The sequence below is a fragment of the Heterodontus francisci genome, chromosome 6 (assembly GCF_036365525.1).
Source record: "Heterodontus francisci isolate sHetFra1 chromosome 6, sHetFra1.hap1, whole genome shotgun sequence".
NCBI lineage: Eukaryota > Metazoa > Chordata > Chondrichthyes > Heterodontiformes > Heterodontidae > Heterodontus > Heterodontus francisci.
In genome coordinates this window covers 87750867-87769389 of record NC_090376.1, presented here as the reverse complement: position 1 = coordinate 87769389, position 18523 = coordinate 87750867, and the positions used below count along the sequence as shown (strand labels likewise).

The following is an 18523-nucleotide window of genomic DNA, read 5'->3' as shown; positions in this document are numbered from 1 at the left end:
TGGTGATGACATTATAAGCTTAAAACTTGTTTATGCATGCATCATGACTCAAACGAGCAAGTCTTTAGGTTAAAATACCGTAATTTTTTTTGAAAGCTTCAATCAAAATGCTCCGAGTGGAAGCTGTGATGCAAAATATCTTTAAAAAAATGCAAGAAGCATTAATTTCATTGTTTACAAAGGGTAATAAACAAATACCACAGTTCCTAATAGCTATTGTGGCACTGTTCAAGAACCTTTTAACATCAAGGTTTTGGTCATTAGTAAAAGGTCAGTAATAGGGAAGCTCCCTTTTCTTATTAGTAGATACTGCTCTTGTTTAGCACCTATTTGCAATGTCAGCCTTGTGAGCACAATTCGCACTGAGGAAGTGCCCAAAAAACAAAACTACACAAATTTTTAGTTCAACTATCCCTGATGAGTAGTATTTTTACTCTTGTTGTGATCAGATATTTTTTAATAGTTCAGTTTCAGGGAACTATGATATGCCTGTGAAAAATCTGCAATTGAAACATTACCTTTTATTTACAGACAATAGAAACTTCTATACAAAATTAATAAAAAATTACAATCTGCATCACAGCAAGTGAAGTATTTAATCACTAATTATGGACAAGGGTTGGAAGTTGTTAAAGCTTTCACCCATATACATTTATTGATGCAACACTATTTTGGAAATTTCAGCAACACAAAAGGAACACTTATTTGCTACAGTTTAAAATTTATATCCTATTGCTTAATATTCAGTGAACTATCTGGAGACACTTCTAGGGAGGAGATATCTGCAGAAAGATGCTGATTCATACAAAAGCCATCATTATGGACAGGGAGCAAGAGCTGCCATCAAGAGTTCCATTTTATAAACAAAGTTGCGCCCTTCCATCTTATTCCACAATACTTCCTTGTATGGTCCTCGAAGGTGATTCCATTTATTGTCCTGCATCACTTCACTCTTGGGAAGATCTTTGCACTGACTTCTAGGAAACTGGACCACCACCCTACAGCCACTTTCAGGCCCATTCCTTACTGTAACAAAAAGGGATATCATCAGAAAGGGACTTTTATAAATAATCACATCTATATTCGTGAAAATAGTTAACAGAATCAGAACCACTTGAAAATGTCGCTCATTAACTAACAGCTGCATTTTCTTTCCGCTCATTGAAAACAAAATTTCAGTTGGTATACTATGGTGGTTGTGTGAAATGTGGAAATACAATCACATTATTTATATAAATTTTTTAAAAATGTAAAAAGAAACATGAACTTAGATCATTGTGGTATAGAGCTCTTGTGTCTAATCTATTATGACTGAAGCCACTCCCAGTGACTGGTTACAAACCATCAGCCATGGCTCTGCTTACCACTTTCTACTGGTCATCGTATGAGTGTGTAAGTGAAAACAAAATGAAGTAGGAATACATCCAAGTTTCACACAAAATAACTTAAGCTGTAAAAATATCAGACGTCCACTCAAAACAGGTAGATTTATTATTCACTGTGCAGGAACTTTATTCTTAGGATACACTTACCTGATATTGAATACTCCCCATTGGGTGAAGCCACAGTTATTGCAGAAGCATTTCCAATACTCTCCACTGGACCCAAGCCCACATGGTTGCTGAAACTCAATAGATGCCAACCCATTACTTTGGCCAATTGCTGAACCGCATGTACTTGATGCTGCGACATCTATTAGAGAGACCAAAGGAAAACGATCATGTCTCATGGAAATTTATGATTATCCAGAGATTCTACTTGAGTTTACAAATATAACATTCACTATGCAACAAACATACCACTGGTACTTTTCTCTTTGAAACCTCTATTTAAAAGGCAGAGAGTCAATCCTTTAAAATGCAGAAATGGCACTAAAATTGATCAGAGCAAAGGTCTCAGACTTTTCATCAAAGATCTGATAGAACTTGATACTGTCTATGCCTCATACATTCCCATGTCTCAAAGTGATGGACAAGGATTCATCACAAACGATTTTGGGTGCAGTATTTCAAGTGCAGTGGAATTAAGGATTATGTAGATAAGCTATATATTACATGCATGGAAAGTACTTTTTTTTTAAATGAGGGTAGAAAATTATTTAGTAGGCAGTATGCTGGTCAGCACAGAACATACAGCTAAGCAAATTAGCTTTAAATGTCTTTAAAATTGCACATAATGTTTTAACATTTCCAATTAGATTCACCCTTTTGGGTACTCCAAGAATTCCACATCCAATCTGATATGCATGAATATGAAGCAGTTTGAAAGATGGAGCACCTCAACAGCTGAAAGGCAATCTACTGATTATAAACAGGAGGAGGAAAAGTGTGGCTGGGGCATTGGGCTCAGGTCCAAAAGGTCACACTTAAGCCTCCAAACAAGTAAGGAATCAGTACTTTCATGACGACTTTGATCAGGAAACCAGCAAGTAGAAGTTTAAAAAATAGTAATTTTTTTTATTTGTTCATGGGATGTGGGTGTCGCTGATTAGGACAGCATTTACTGCCCATCCCTAATTCCTCTCGAGAAGGTTATATTTTATAGGGAAGGCTCAAAAAATTGGTGGTTTTTCAATAGGAGAGAGAAGATTAAGAAGAGAGATCTGCTAAAGGGTCCTCAAAATTAGGAAATGTTTTGACATGGTAAATAATGAAAGATTGTCTTAACTGGTGAATAAATAACAAGAAGGCACGAAGACAAGAACACCAGAAGAATGAAGGCAGATTTCTTACACAGCAGGGTCATTAAAACATTCAATGTTTTACTGAAAGTGACTTGTCGATACCATCGTTTAAATGACAACTGGATAAACATTTAAAAAGGACAAAAGGATATGGGGAAAGAAGAAAGAAATAGAGTTGGAGTAGACAGTTCCATTTGAAGAGCTAGGTGCAATGGGCTGAATGGCCACTTTCTGTGCTGTAATTTTTCATCATTTTGGGAAACATTAAAAAAGTGTCAGACTCAGAGATACACAGCACTGAAACAGGCCCTTTGGCCCACTGAGTCCGTGCCGACCATCAACCACCCATTTATACTAATCCTACATTAATCCCATTTTCTGTCTAACATCCCTACCTTCCTTCAATTCTCCTACCACCTACCTACACTAGGGGCAATTTTTACAATGGCCAATTTACCTATCAACCCGCAAGTCTTTGGCATGCGGGAGGAAACCGGAGCATCTGGAGGAAACCCACGCGGTCACAGGGAGAACTTGCAAACTCCGCACAGGCAGTACCCAGAACTGAACCCGGGTCGCTGGAGCTGTGAGGCTGCGGTGTTAACCACTGCACCACTGTGTGTGAATAGGATGAGGAGGAAGAGAGAAAAGGAATCTATTCTGTCTCTCCTCATCCCCATTGCCTGAACTTACATCCTCATTTCATGAAACAGAATTCTGTTCCCTCCAAATATACCATGTTTTCATGGCTTGGTCTGTGATTGTTAAATTTCCATTCAGTTCTTACTTCGCAGTGGATAGTATTGTAACATAAGCATTTCTGTTGCATATTCTTTTACTCCAACATCAGTATAAGGCACATGTCAGCATCAAGGATATATTTTACAAGCAGCACAATATTGTTCATTTGTTATCACGGTCAGTGCATTTTTGGTCTCCAGGGATTAACTTTTACACAGATAGTATTACAAAGGAACAATTTAAAATGTTGTTTTTAATTGTAAATAACTGAAGGAAATTACCTGCGTTATGAAAAATCCAAAAGTAAGAGCATTGTGGAACTATATCCTGCATTTTGGCTTCTAGTGTCAAAATTACTGGTAGTTTTAATTAACTAGAAATTGCAAAAACGTTAAGATACACCATTACACAAACTAGTCTTATACTGCCAACATCAGAAGTGAAATATACAATTTTGGATTAATTCAAGACAGGAATAGCTAGTAAATCTATAGAAAATATGTTACATTACTATGGTGAATTAAAAGCATGCTGGTATCCTAGTAATTTCCTCACTAATAAAGCCCCTCAGCTCTCTACATACATCTTTCCACACTGCTAATCTTAATAAATATTAAATTACTTCATTCCATTCACCGTGACTTATTTATTCATGGATTTGGATAAGTCTAACTGCTCCCCATTATATAGTTTCCCTCATCTAGTTACCTGGGACAGAAGGAAGTCTTGCAATTCCTGCTCCTGGTGGGACAGTGTAATTACTCTCCCATCTCTGTGCACCACCTTAATTTGTTCAACACCAATGTTCAACTGTAGCTGGATTGATCTGAAGGAGGGAAGATGCAAAAAAGTCACATCAAAAAATTGAGCATCATACCTTCCATGTATAGAATTTGATATCTTGAGGAATTGCAGATGCTGTGAATGCAAGGGATAGAAGAAAATCAAATATCTCATTTATAATGTATTTGAGGGGAAACAAAAGGTCAGATTAGTGAAAATCTTAAAACAGATTAAGAATTGCAAACAAAATATTTCTTGCCAAAAGTTACATATTAAAACCGCACAATGGGACAATTAAAAGAGGGATGATCCATGTGCTGGTTTCCACCAAAAAATTACCAGAAGGATTTGAGCATGAGAAAATTCTGACCTCGAGAGGGTTAAAATTAAATTGGAAGTAGAACATATAATCAATTCTAATGTAAAGACCCTTATTTTGTTTATGTGGGGCGGCACAGTGGTTAGCACCGCAGTCTCACAGCTCCAGCGACCCGGGTTCGATTCTGGGTACTGCCTGTGTGGAGTTTGCAAGTTCTCCCTGTGACCGCGTGGGTTTTCGCTGGATGCTCCGGTTTCCTCCCACAGCCAAAGACTTGCGGGGTGATAGGTAAATCGGCCATTATAAATTGCCCCTAGTATAGGTAGGTGGTAGGGGAATTGAGGAAAGGTGGGGATGTGGTAGGAATATGAGATTAATGTAGGATTAGTATAAATGGGTGGTTGTTGGTCGACACAGACTCGGTGGGCCGAAGGGCCTGTTTCAGTGCTGTGTATCTCTAAATAAAAGTGTTAAAAAGAAAAAAAAAAGTTACAAAAACACCAATGTAAAGAACCAATGTAAATTTGGAAAATACATACTAATTTTAAACATTGCATCTACTCCATCATTACTCACTTGCAAATCTGTTCATAGCCTTGAGAGGTTATTAACACTTTAACACTAGATTCATAAACATCATTAATGTTTGACCAATGAGCTTGTATCTGTGGATCCTCAATACGACTGGCCAAGCTGTCAATTGTCCAGGCAGTTCTAAAATTAAAAGCATAAGCACATATTTGTTGGTACCTTTGATAAATTCTTACGCTGCCCCATATAACCAAAGAACATTATAGAATAACCCCTCGCAATTTGTCTACTTTATGATTACACCTTGAAGTGCTTTGGCATGTTTTTGTATATTAAAAGCACTATATAAATGCAAGCTGTTGAACTGCTGAATAAATTTATTAAAGTATTCTAGACAAACACATTCTACACCAAAGTACTGATCTCCAGTATACTATTGCCATTTCTTCTATACCTGGAAAGGTATTTACATATTTTCAAGGTCTAACTATAATCTCTACTAGGATGTTAGGTTTTTACCTTACTTCTGTAACTAAATACATTAAAGTAGTTTATACGGAAAGATGCAAGAACAAAATTTACCGCTCATGGCTCTTTCCAAGGATGTTAATATGTTGCTTTCCTACTTGCACAATTCACTCTAGCATTACTCACCTACGTCTCAAAAAGATGTGCTTAGCCTGTTTGATTATCTTCTCCAATAATCCTTCATTCTGTTGTAAAGCACTGATCTCTCCTTTGTCATATGCCTGAGGTCCTGCTAACCTCATTCTTTTCAACCCAAAAGGTGCAGTTGCTGGGTGAGGCATGACTGAAGAACTCAAGGTCTGTTTATGGAACTGTAAGAAAAAGTTTAAACTATTATTCAGTCGCTAATGCTGCAGAAAACAGTTTTTAAACAAATATTAGTCAATCTCCCGGGAAGTTGCAAATGGTTATTCAAGACCTAATAAGAATCTTTCAGATAAAGCAGTGTTTGAAGAGGCAGGGAAGAGGATGGGAGTTGGGAAGAGAGGGAAAGGTAAGTGGGGAGGGATCAAAAAGGGAGCAAGGGGAATTCAGATCAATGGGGGTAGAGGCATGGAACAGCCAGCCACTGGGATAGGAGAAATACATCCAGTAGGAGGTGAGTGCTATAGATGGGAAATGTAAATGGGGTTGACTATAATAGGGGAGTTTAAGTAGGTTTCAGTGGCTTGTGGGAGGCAATTGCAGCCAGTTTGTATGTTGAAATGTAAAATGCACGCATCAGCTAAGAGGGAGGAGTTGAGAGTTGAAATCAGGTTCAGTGTGGGAGTGGGGAGCGGAAAGGGATGGTAAATACTTGCTCATTTTGATGGGGAAGGGGTTCAAGGGCTAGAATCTTATCACCAAAATATTTCAGATTGCAATCCATCCATTTACTTGACAGATACCGCACTGTTTTTGGTCCAGTTCCATTTCAATCTAATGTGCTAACAGTGCTTCATCGGAAAACAAGATTGCAATCTTGAGACACCTGGCCCTGAATGTATTATCTACAATTCTACTGGTACATCAGTTAAGCTTTTCAACAATGGCACACTACTGTAACATTAGGAGATGCACACCTCTGTAGATGCCTATTCAGCTATAAGTCTTACACCTGCATACACTTCCTGTTCACAACAGTGTGACCAAAAAGCAACTTTTCCTATTATAAATTTTCATATCACAGTTCCATTCGAAATTCCCATACCAATGTAAGTTCTACACAGTGGTCACTGAGGTTATTCAGCAAATTTCATCTTGGTCTTCCAGCTTTGTCACCACCTTGTTTCTCATCCAATTTTTAGGTTTTCCCTCTTATTATACTCAATGGACTCCACGAAAATTCACACTGTATGATGTGCTCAGTATTTTCTTACCCTTTCCAATTCCCCCCAGACTCCCATCTCCTTCTATGCCAGCTTGCTGCCTCCTTTTCCAGCCCATGTAGCTAGGTGACAACCCTGCTTAATAGTCTCCCCTGCTGGCAACAATTTACTGCCTGTGCCAGTACGTTGCCTCAGAGCCTGTTTTCGGCCACCAATCCCTCTGCCAATTCACCCCTCCATGCAAATGCAGGTAAGGATTTATAGAGAGCATTTAAAATTTTAGTAAGCGCTGGGCCCAACTTAAAATGGGAAAATAACAGGCTTTCACCTCCTGCTCCTCAAGGCTCTCAAACTCTCCTTCAGTTTTACTCAACACCAGTGATTAGCACCTGAGCCTCACAGCTCCAGCGACCCGGGTTCAATTCTGGGTACTGCACTGTGTGGAGTTTGCAAGTACTCCCTGTGCCTGCGTGGGTTTTCTCCGGGTGCTCCGGTTTCCTCCCACAAGCCAAAAGACTTGCAGATTGGTCGGTAAATTGGCCATTATAAATTGTTCCTAGTATAGGTAGGTGGTAGGGAAATATAGGGACAGGTGGGGATGTGGCAGGAATATGGCATTAGTGTAGGATTAGTATAAATGGGTGGTTGATGGTCGACACAGACTCGCTGGACTGAAGGGCTGTATCTCTAAAACTAAAACTAAACCATTCCCAATGTACACAATGAAATAGAACAAATCCAACTAATCACCTTCCCGCAGACCCATCCTTTATATAATTACAATGTATAAATATGGCTGCAATAAATTTACAAGACCTTCTTCCAGCTCCATTATTTTATGGCCCCTTCACCTCTATTAATTTTATTTCCTTTTACATCCATTATTGATTCCATACCCCCTTCCAGAATAACTTCTTATAGTCTTCGCTTCCACCTCCATTATTTATTACCCCCTCTGTAAAACTTGAATCCCTTCTTTTCCTACCAAAACATAAATTCTTTTCCTTTTCAATGTACCCAACTAACTTTGCAAGCCAAGCCAAGGGACATCCACTATATTAAAAATCTATGTAAACCTTACTTCCAGTTGTCATCATGCAATTGCCAACAACTCCCATTCACTTTTGCCATATTATTATAGAATGCAACTGTAGGCTCTCACGACTAAGAGATGTGGTGAATAGGTTTCTGAAAACTCATCACAACTTTGTTGGCTGTCTTTTTTCTGCTGCCATATCTCAGGGCTATATACCTGCTTTAAAAACCACTAAATAAATTAATGAATTTAACATTTAAAATAGCTAATGGGACACTAAGTCCCACTCACAGCAAAAAAAACCCATCTGCAGCCCAACAGCACTGGTCTTGTTGCCCTCCCTTGCCTGCCTATGTTTAGTCTTCCTGGAAAAATCTGCCCTGCCATAGCCTCTCCTATGCTAATCCTGTCCCCCATGAAATCAAACCAGAAATTTGGTTTAAAGGTGCTGTTGAATGCTATCAAGATACTTGAAGATGATCCAAATTAATCTAATCTTTTAAGTTTTACAGATGTTTGCCTCTTGCACCAAAATCCCCATACTTTCATTCCTATGCGACGATGACAAAGGTAAACTATTCCTCGTCGTCCTTTCTGCAACCTATGGCATGATGGACCAGAGAATCCTCCTACAAAGCCTCTCCACAGTTGTTAAGATGGGAGGGACTGCACTCACCTGGTTCCATCCTTATTTTTCAGTCAGTCAAGAGAATCATCTGCAATGACTTCTCCCATCATTACCACTGGTGTCCCCCCCAAGGATCTATCCTTGCCCCCCTCCCATTTCTTAATCCATGCTGCGCCTCGGCGACATCATCTGAAAAAACAGCATCAGTTTCCATAAGTACAACACCCAACTCTACCTCACCACCCACCTCTCTTAACCCCTCCACTGTCTCTAAATTGTAAAAATGCTTGCCCGTCATCCAGGACCAGATGAGAAATTTCCTCCAATTAAATATTGTGAAGACTGAAGCCATTATCTTTGGTCCCAGCCACAAACTATGCTCCCTAGCCACAACTCTATTCCTCTCCCTGGCAACTGTCAGTAGCTGAACCAGACCAATTGCAACATTGGTGTCATATCTTTATTTCTCATACATATCTCATTTCTTTCCTCAGAGGATTGTGAATCTTTGGAATTCTCTACCCCAGAGGGCTGTGCAAGCGCAGTCATTGAGTATGTTTAAAGTAGAGATTGACAGATTTCTAAATACCAATGACAAAGGGATATGGGGATAGTGTGGAAAAAAGGCATTGAAGTGGATGATCAGCCATGATCGCATCGAATGGCGGAGTAGGCTCAACGGGCTGAATGGCCTACTCCTATGTTCCTATATTTGACCCTGACATGAGCTTCCAACCACATATCCAAGCCGTTGCCAAGACCACCTATTTGCACCTTGTAACTTTGCCCGACTCTGTCCCTGCCTCCAGCTGCTGTTCAAACCCTCATTCATGCTTTTGTTGCTTACTATTACAACAGTCTCCTGGCTGGGCTTACATCTGCCACCCTCCGTAAACGTGAGGTCGTCCAAAACTGTACTGTCCATTCCTAACTCACACCAAGTCCCATTCACCCATCACAACTGTGCTTGCTAACCTACACTGGTTAAGCAACGACTCATCGCTGTTTTCAAATCCCTCCCTATCTCTCTAATCTTCCCCAGCCAATAACCCTCTCAGCTACCTGCTTCTTCAATTCTGGTCTCTTGAGCATCCTTGATTTTAATTGCTTCACCATTGGTGGCTGTGCCTTCTGCTGCCAAGGCCCTAATCACTGGAATTCCCACCCTAAACTCCTCTATCTATTTTCTTCTCTTTCCTCCCTTAAGATGCTCCTTAAAATGTACCTCTGTGACCAAGTTTTTGGTCATCTGCCCTAATATCGCCTTATGTGGCTTGGTGTCAAATTTTGTTTGATAGTGCTCCTATGCAGCTCCGATGGGATGTTTTACTACATTAAAAGTAATATATGAATTCAAGCTGTTGTTGTGTATTAAATACATTCTAAATATATACTTGTTGAAACAAACTATAGCAGTGTTGCATTCTGCTGAATGGAACTATAACCAGTAGCTCCTGGAGCTCCTTTTACAATTTGCAAAAGTGATATTAGGTCTCCATATGGTGAACACCAGAGGCTGTTTTACTTGTTGACTAGGAGAAAAACATTTAAAAAAATACTGCCCAATTTTAGGCATCTCGTTGCAAGAGGACTATAAAATTTACAGTTGCTGGCTCCCAGATACACTGTGATCAGAGCATTCTCCTCACATGTGTCTAAGTTTATACAAACTGAAACCGGAAGAAAATGAATATTAATTGAGTTTTTCTGAATATGTTTTCTACTTTGCTAAATTCCAAGAGTCATGCCTAACACTTCATTGAACAATAGAACAAAGTAACAAACGGACAGATTGATGTTTAATGGCTTCAACTCATTTTACCATGTACAACTCTCCAAAAATAGCTCTGAATTGATAGAACAAAGATGAAAATATAAAACAAAAACGATCAGCCTCCACACAAAGGAGTCTTTTTTTCTTTAAATAATTTCAGCAATCTTTCAAACTATTTTTACTGTGGCTCTTCCAGTTTCTTTCTATTGAATAAAATCAATTTTTTTCTCCTTCAAAACACAAAAAAAAACTTCCAGACTCTGCAGTTTATTCACAAATAAAAATCACAGGAATCAAAAATTCTGGCTGCAGTTGATGCGATGCACTCAGCAAGGCTGACTCCTCCGCCGAAACAAAGGCAGAAATCAGGACAAAGCACCTCACAACCAATGAATTATTTTGATACTGATACAGTTGATACATAGACAATTGCAGCAGCCAATTTGCACACAATTCACCAAAACAGCACAGAGATAAATTATCAGTTATGCAGGTTTTAGTATAGTTGAAGGATAAATGTTTTCCAGGACACTAGAACTCCCATACTTGTCTTCATAAAGCAACATCTGAACAAGCGTGACGGGGCCTCGGTTCAATATTTCACTCAAAGGAGGACACCTCTAACTTTGCAGCATTCCTAGATACTGAAGCGCCAGTCTAGATTATGTGCTCAAGTCCTGGAGAGGGACCTGAATCCATGATCTCCTGACTTGAGTATGATGCTACCACTGAGTCATACTGAGCAGAGTAGAAATAACATTTGTAAATTTTACAACTCAGTATCTAAAACTAATTAATTTCAGCAAAAATTCTAATGCCAAACTTCCTTCCAAGCAATTATCATTAAACCATTGAAGTTTTAAGCATATTAGTTCCCTTACTGTGGTTATAGGAGTAATGTCAATTCAACAAGTTTGTGCATGTACAATTTTAACGTCAGTTTTAGCAATGCAAATGGAGGGGCCACTGCACAAACAGACTGCCATAAGTTGAACTACAGAGGACTAAATGTGACAGTACGTTTGGATTGATATCTGGAAATCAGAATGGCAAATTCCTAATATTTCAGTGCAGGTGCCAATGATTGAGCCTATAGCTCAATATTCCAGGGTATAGAATCTTCAGGCGTGACAGGGCGTGACACTGTTGATCAAACAGTCAATTACTGCAGTAGGGAGGGATGACATCTGAGAAGGTTCCTCAAATGAGGCCATATGGGTAGAACTTAAAAACAAAAAGGGGGCAATCGCTTGGCTGGGAGTGTACTATAGGCCTCCAAACAGTCAGGGAGAGATAGAGGAACAGATATGTAGGCAAATCTCAGAGAGCTGTAAAAATAATAGGGAAATAATAGTAGGGGATTTCAACTTCCCAATATCAACTGGGATAGTCTTCGTGCAAAAGGCTTAAAGGGGGCAGAATTCCTCAAGTGCATACAGGAAAGCTTTTTGAGCCAGCATGTAGAAAGTCCTACAAGAGAAGGGACGGTACTGAACTTAGTCCTAGAGAATGAAGTGGTAGAAGTGGCAGTGGGGGTGCATTTCGGGGATAGTGACCATAACTCTGCAAGATTTAATATAGTTATGGAAAAGGACAAAGATGGACCGGAAATAAAGGTGCTGAATTGGGGGAAGGCCAATTTCAATATGATAAAACAGGATCTGGCCAAAGTGGACTGGGAGCAGCTACTCGTAGGAAAGTCCACATCAGACCAGTGGGAGTCATTCAAAAAGGAAAGAGAGTGTTCAAAGCCAACATGTTCCCATTAAGGTGAAGGACAGGACCAAGAAGTCCACAAAACCCTGGATGTCAAGGGATATTCTTTTGGGCCTCCTTATCTCGAGAGACAATGGATACGCGCCTGGAGGTGGTCAGTGGTTTGTGAAGCAGCGCCTGGAGTGGCTATAAAGGCCAATTCTGGAGTGACAGGCTCTTCCACAGGTGCTGCAGAGAAATTTGTTTGTCGGGGCTGTTGCACAGTTGGCTCTCCCCTTGCGCCTCTGTCTTTTTTCCTGCCAACTACTAAGTCTCTTCGACTCGCCACAATTTAGCCCTGTCTTTATGGCTGCCCGCCAACTCTGGTGAATGCTGGCAACTGACTCCCACGACTTGTGATCAATGTCACACGATTTCATGTCGCGTTTGCAGACGTCTTTATAGCGGAGACATGGACGGCCGGTGGGTCTGATACCAGTGGCGAGCTCGCTGTACAATGTGTCTTTGGGGATCCAGCCATCTTCCATGCGGCTCACATGGCCAAGCCATCTCAAGCGCCGCTGACTCAGTAGTGTGTATAAGCTGGGGGTGTTGGCCGCTTCAAGGACTTCTGTGTTGGAGATATAGTCCTGCCACCTGATGCCAAGTATTCTCCGAAGGCAGCGAAGATGGAATGAATTGAGACGTCGCTCTTGACTGGCATACGTTGTCCAGGCCTCGCTGCCGTAGAGCAAGGTACTGAGGACACAGGCTTGATACACTCGGACTTTTGTGTTCCGTGTCAGTGCGCCATTTTCCCACACTCTCTTGGCCAGTCTGGACATAGCAGTGGACGCCTTTCCCATGCGCTTGTTGATTTCTGCATCTAGAGACAGGTTACTGGTGATAGTTGAGCCTAGGTAGGTGAACTCTTGAACCACTTCCAGAGCGTGGTCACCAATATTGATGGATGGAGCATTTCTGACATCCTGCCCCATGATGTTCGTTTTCTTGAGGCTGATGGTTAGGCCAAATTCATTGCAGGCAGACGCAAACCTGTCGATGAGACTCTGCAGGCACTCTTCAGTGTGAGATGTTAAAGCAGCATCGTCAGCAAAGAGGAGTTCTCTGAGGACTTTCCGTACTTTAGACTTCGCTCTTAGACGGGCAAGGTTGAACAACCTGCCCCCTGATCTTGTGTGGAGGAAAATTCCTTCTTCAGAGGATTTGAACGCATGTGAAAGCAGCAGGGAGAAGAAAATCCCAAAAAGTGTGGGTGCGAGAACACAGCCCTGTTTCACACCACTCAGGATAGGAAAGGTCTATAGAGGACTGGATAAGGAAAAAAGAGGCGGCTTAGGGCAGATTCAGAGTGCTGAAAACAGTGGAGGCCCTACAGGAATATAGAAAGTGTAGGGGGGTGCTTAAAAAAGGAATTAGGAGAGCGAAGAGCAGGCATGAAAAAACATTGGCGCGCAAGATAAAAGGAAAATCCCAAGGCATTTTATAAGTATGTTAAGGGCAAGAGGATAACCAGGGAAAGAGTAGGGCCTATTAGGGACCAAAGTGGCAATCTGTGTGTGAGGTAGGAGGACGTAGGTGAGGTTTTAAATGATTACTTTTCATCTGTGTTCACTATGGAGAAGGATGATGTCGGTGTCGAGATCAGGGACGGGGATTGTGAGATACTTGAACATATTCGCATTGAAAGGGAGGAAGTAATAGCTGTTTTAGCGGGCTTAAAAGTGGATAAATCCCCAGGCCCAGATGATATGTATCCCAGGCTGTTATGTGAGCCAAGGGAGGAGATAGCAGGTGCTCGGACACAAATTTCCAAATCCTCTCTGGCCGCAGGAGAGGCATCAGAGGACTGGAGGACAGCGAATGTGATACCATTATTCAAGAAGGGTAGCAAGTATAGACCAGGTAATTACAGGTCGGTGAGTCTAACATCAGTGGTTGGGAAACTACTGGAATAAATTCAGGGGGACAGGATTAATCTCCACTTGGAGAGGTAGGGATTAATCAGGGATAGTCAGCATGGCTTTGTCAGGTGGAGATCATGTCTAACTAACTTGATTGAATTTTTCGAGGAGATGACTAGATGTGTAGATGAGGGTAAAGCAGTTGATGTAGTCTACATGGACTTCAGTAAGGCTTTTGATAAAGGCCCACATGGGAGATTGGTTAAGAAGGTAAGAGCCCATGGGATCCAGGGCAATTTGGCAAACAGGATCCAAAATTGGCTTAGTGGCAGGAGGCAGAGGGTGATGGCAGAGGGTTCTTTTTGCGAGTGGAAGCCTGTGACCAGTGTTGTACCGCAGGGATCAGTGCTGGGACCCTTGCTGTTTGTAGTGTACATTAATGATTTAGACGTGAACATAGCAGGTATGATCAGTATGGTCGCAGATGACATGAAAATTGGTGAAAATTGTCGTAAATAGTGAGGAGCAAAGCCTTAGATTACAGGACAATAGAGATGGGCTGGTAAGATGGGCGGAGCAGTGGCAAATGGCATTAATCCTAAGAAGTGTGAGGTGATGCATTTTGGGAGGACTAACAAGGCAAGGGAATATACAATGGATGGTAGGACCCTAGGAAGTACAGAGGGTCAGAGGGACCTTGGTCTACCTGCCCACAGATCACTGAAGGCAGCAGCACAGGTAGATATGGTGGTTAGGAAGGCATATGGGATACTTATATTCTATGCTTTGGCTAATGAAGGCAAGATGAGGGAGGTTATGATGGAGCTGTATAAAACGCTAGTTAGGCCACAGCTGGAGTACTGTGTACAGTTTTGGGCACCACACTATAGGAAGGATGTGATTGCACTGGAGAGGGTGCAGAGGAGATTCACCAGGATGTTGCCTGGGCTGGAGCATTTCAGCTATGTAGAGAGACTGTAAAGGCTAGGGTTGTTATCCTTAGAGCAGAGAAGGCTGAGGGGGAACCTGATTGAGGTATACAAAATTATGAGGGGCATTGATAGGTTAGATAGGAAGAAACATTTTTCCTCAGCGGAGTGGTCAATAGCTAGGGGGCATAGATTTAAGGTAAGGTGCAGGAGGTTTAGAGGGGAATTGTGGAAAATGTTTTTCACCCAGAGGGTGGTTAGAATCCGGAACGCACTACCTGAAGGAGTAGCAGAGGCAGGAACTCTCAACATTTAAGAAGTATTTGGATGAGCACTTGAAACGCCATAGCATACAAGGCTATGGGCCAAGTGCTGGAAAATGGGATTAGAATAGTTAGGCGCTTGATGGCAGGCACAGACACGGTAGGCCAAAGGGCCTGTTTCTGTGCTATATAACCCTATGACTCAATGGTGTCCCTGACAGCCATCAGTCTATCACAACCTAAAATGTCCGATCTTCGTGAAAATGCGGATTATTTACATACATTTTCCCACCATTTAAAAATAAGCTTTTAAAGCAATTCAGATTTCCAGAAATGTAAACTAATTATGCCAAAATCTCTTTCACTATAATACGCCCCTAACCAACTAAATAATCTATTGCATACATCTTCCCAGCTTGTTAGTTCCGGGCCAGGATTTCTGCTTGCACACTCGCTAGCCCTTCACCCCTATTTGAGTGAACAGGAAAATCACAGACTGGCAAGAGTACAACTGGAAAACCCTCCCCCGTTAAGGCCATTGGCCCAGATTTAGCCATTGTAATGAGTGAAACTTTCAGCTTTCAGTCATTATATTGCGTACACGCAGTTAAACTGGGAAATCCAGACATTACTGTCAGTAATTCCTTGTTCCGCCATAGAATGCACTATTGAAGTTCGTGCAGACAGCAATCTTTAGATATCACTAAACTGACGAGAACCCATTTACGCCATATTGCTGTTTAAAAACCCCAGTCAAATTTACACCTCGTTAATGAGGTGCAATTAAGTTTTTAATGGACTACTAAGTGATAACTACTGAACAACCTCGCTGGCCCTAGAAAACTAACTTTATATTTGTGTAATGTCAAATTTTCCCATTATGATAAAAATTCCAGTTTTAATATAACTTTAAATATCTACTTATGATATTTCAGCTTCTAATGTGTATATCCCAATCTTTATTTCGCTCTCTGTAAAATTTATTAAAGTGAAGGATAATCAGTCCATTTTACTTCCTGGTTTGCTGTGAGAATTCTTTATTGTGATTGGCTGCTTACCCTGCTAAAGGACATCAATGTTGCCAGATGCCTGGAAATCCTATTGACTTGGTGCCAGATTCAATTTAACATTGGGAAAGGCGAAATCTACACCAGAGATCGCTACATCTTTGTGGGAAGCTTTCTTCGAGCTCAGCAGTGAGCACCATCACTTTGCATAAATGTCGTACACGTATATTTAGGTTTCCAAAATGTTCTTTTCCTTTTGGTTGGTTCATTTATAGTACTATATTACTATTGCCGACCTGAAACGTTAACTTTATTTCTCTCTCCCTAAATGTTGCCCAACACGATAAGTATTTCCAGTATTTACTCTTTTTACGTCAGATTTCCAGCATCCACAGTATTTTGCTTTTGCTTCTTAATTTTTAAAGCCACCAGATTTCAAAGATCCCAAGGGTTCAGGTTCACCAGGTAATTCAAAATCTACTAAAATTGATTCCATACAGAAGGGGCAATTCTGCCCTCAGGATGCAGCAGAACTAAGTACCTAGAAGCAATGAGCCTCTTTTAGTTTCATCCCAAGATCTTAACCCTCTCCTCCTTTAAGATTCTACTTAAAATCCATTGCTTTCATCAAGCATTTTGGCACCTCTTCAAACATCTACAACTTTGGTTCAATGTTAATTCTTGGCTGATTATACTTCTGTGCAGTGCCGTGGGATGTTTATCGACTTTAAAGGTGCTATACAAATGCAAGTTGTTGTTAACATTATTGATATGTTCTTAAAAAAATTGAATATTTTTGAAGTCCTTCAATACTTCTCTTATTAGCTGGTGAAGGTTGTGTTCCAGCACATAGAGATGGTCATCAGGTCGTTGTTTCTCAACAGATATTTTCTGGGCCTTCTTATCATTCACAAAGTGGCACAAGGAAATGGATAGCTGCAAACCTGAAATATGTAATTACATGAACTGATTATTCTGTCTACAGTAGCTGAAAAATGCAGCTTATACCATAAGGCCTATAAAGGAAAAATTCTACTTTTCCAGTTTTATTAACTTACCATTTTTTAGTAGATACATTGTAAATAAAAGAGCCTCAAAGGCATTAAAGACCATCATTTTGAGTGTGCAATGACTACTGAAAGTTATCAGAACATGAAGATCTGATATAAATTTTTACCTTTGAATAATTAACAAAAATTCTAAAGATGTCCTACGCTAATAAAATATGAAGTGATTTTAGAAATGCAGAGATTGCAGAAGAATGCACGTTCTACAATTGCAAAATGTCTCTGCAGAAGAGGCAGCAACTTGCTCATTTTGATCAGGAAGGCCTGACAAATTTAGAACCTTCAAATCATTGCTATAACACACACAAGATGCACTGCAGCAACTCACCAAGCCTCCTTCAACAGCACCTTCCAAACCCATGACCACTAACCCTTAGAAAGACGAGGGCAGCAGACACATGGGAATACCACCAACTGCAAGCTCCCCTCCAAGTCACACACCATCCTGGCTTGGAACTATAATCACTGTTCCTGCACTGTCACAGACAAAAACCTGGAACGCCCTCCCTAACAGCACTGTGGGTGTACCTATACCACGTGGACTGCAACAGTTCAAGAAGGCAGCTCACCCACACCTTCTCAAGGGCAATGAGGCATGGGCAACAAATGCTGGCCTTGCCAGTGACATTCACGTCCCATGAAAGAATTAAAAAAAGCAACAAATTGTAAAGATCCAGGTCATTCTGAAAATATCTTGCTTAACAACCCTATTAGTAAACTGATATCTGAAGGGGCAACATAGAATAATAAAGTTTTACAGCAAAGAAACAGGCCCTTCAGCCCAACACGCTTGCGCCGACCATCAAGCACCCGTCCTAATTAATCCCATTCCCCCGCACTTGGCCTGTAGTCTTGTATGCTATGGTGTTTCAAGTGCTCATCTAAATACTTCTTGAAAGTCGTGAGTGTTCCTGCCTCTACCACTCCTTCAGGCAGTGTGTTCCAGATTCCAAACACCCTCTGGGTGAAAAAATTCTTCCTCAACTCCCCTCTAAATCTCCTGCCCCTTACCTTAAATCTATGGCCCCTAGTTATTGACCTCCACTAAGGGAAAAAGTTTCTTCCTATCTATCCTATCAATGCCCCTCATAATTTTGTATACCTCAATCAGGTCCCCCCTCAGCTCCAAGGAAAACAACCCTAGCCTATGCAGTCTCTCTTCATAACTGAAATGCTCCAGCCCAGGCAACATCCTGGTGAATCTCCTCTGCACCCTCTCCATTGCAATCACATCCTTCCTACAATGTGACGACGAGAACTGTACACAGTACTCCAACTGTGGCCGAACTAGCATTTTATTACAGCTC

General features: G+C 40.9%; 1 protein-coding gene across 1 annotated transcript in view; it reads right to left on the bottom strand.

Moving 5' to 3' along the window:
• Window positions 1–501: 501 nt before the first annotated feature.
• The window catches only part of med17 (mediator complex subunit 17), a 57886-nt gene continuing 39864 nt past the window's right edge, over window positions 502–18523 (bottom strand). The window contains exons 6-11 of the mRNA XM_068034425.1: window positions 16963–17093; window positions 5712–5896; window positions 5103–5240; window positions 4133–4250; window positions 1533–1692; window positions 502–1026 (exon numbers count right to left, since the gene is read on the bottom strand). Of these exons, the coding sequence (XP_067890526.1) occupies window positions 818–1026; window positions 1533–1692; window positions 4133–4250; window positions 5103–5240; window positions 5712–5896; window positions 16963–17093 (941 nt within the window). The 3' untranslated portion in view covers window positions 502–817. The remainder of the gene's footprint in view (window positions 1027–1532; window positions 1693–4132; window positions 4251–5102; window positions 5241–5711; window positions 5897–16962; window positions 17094–18523) is intronic.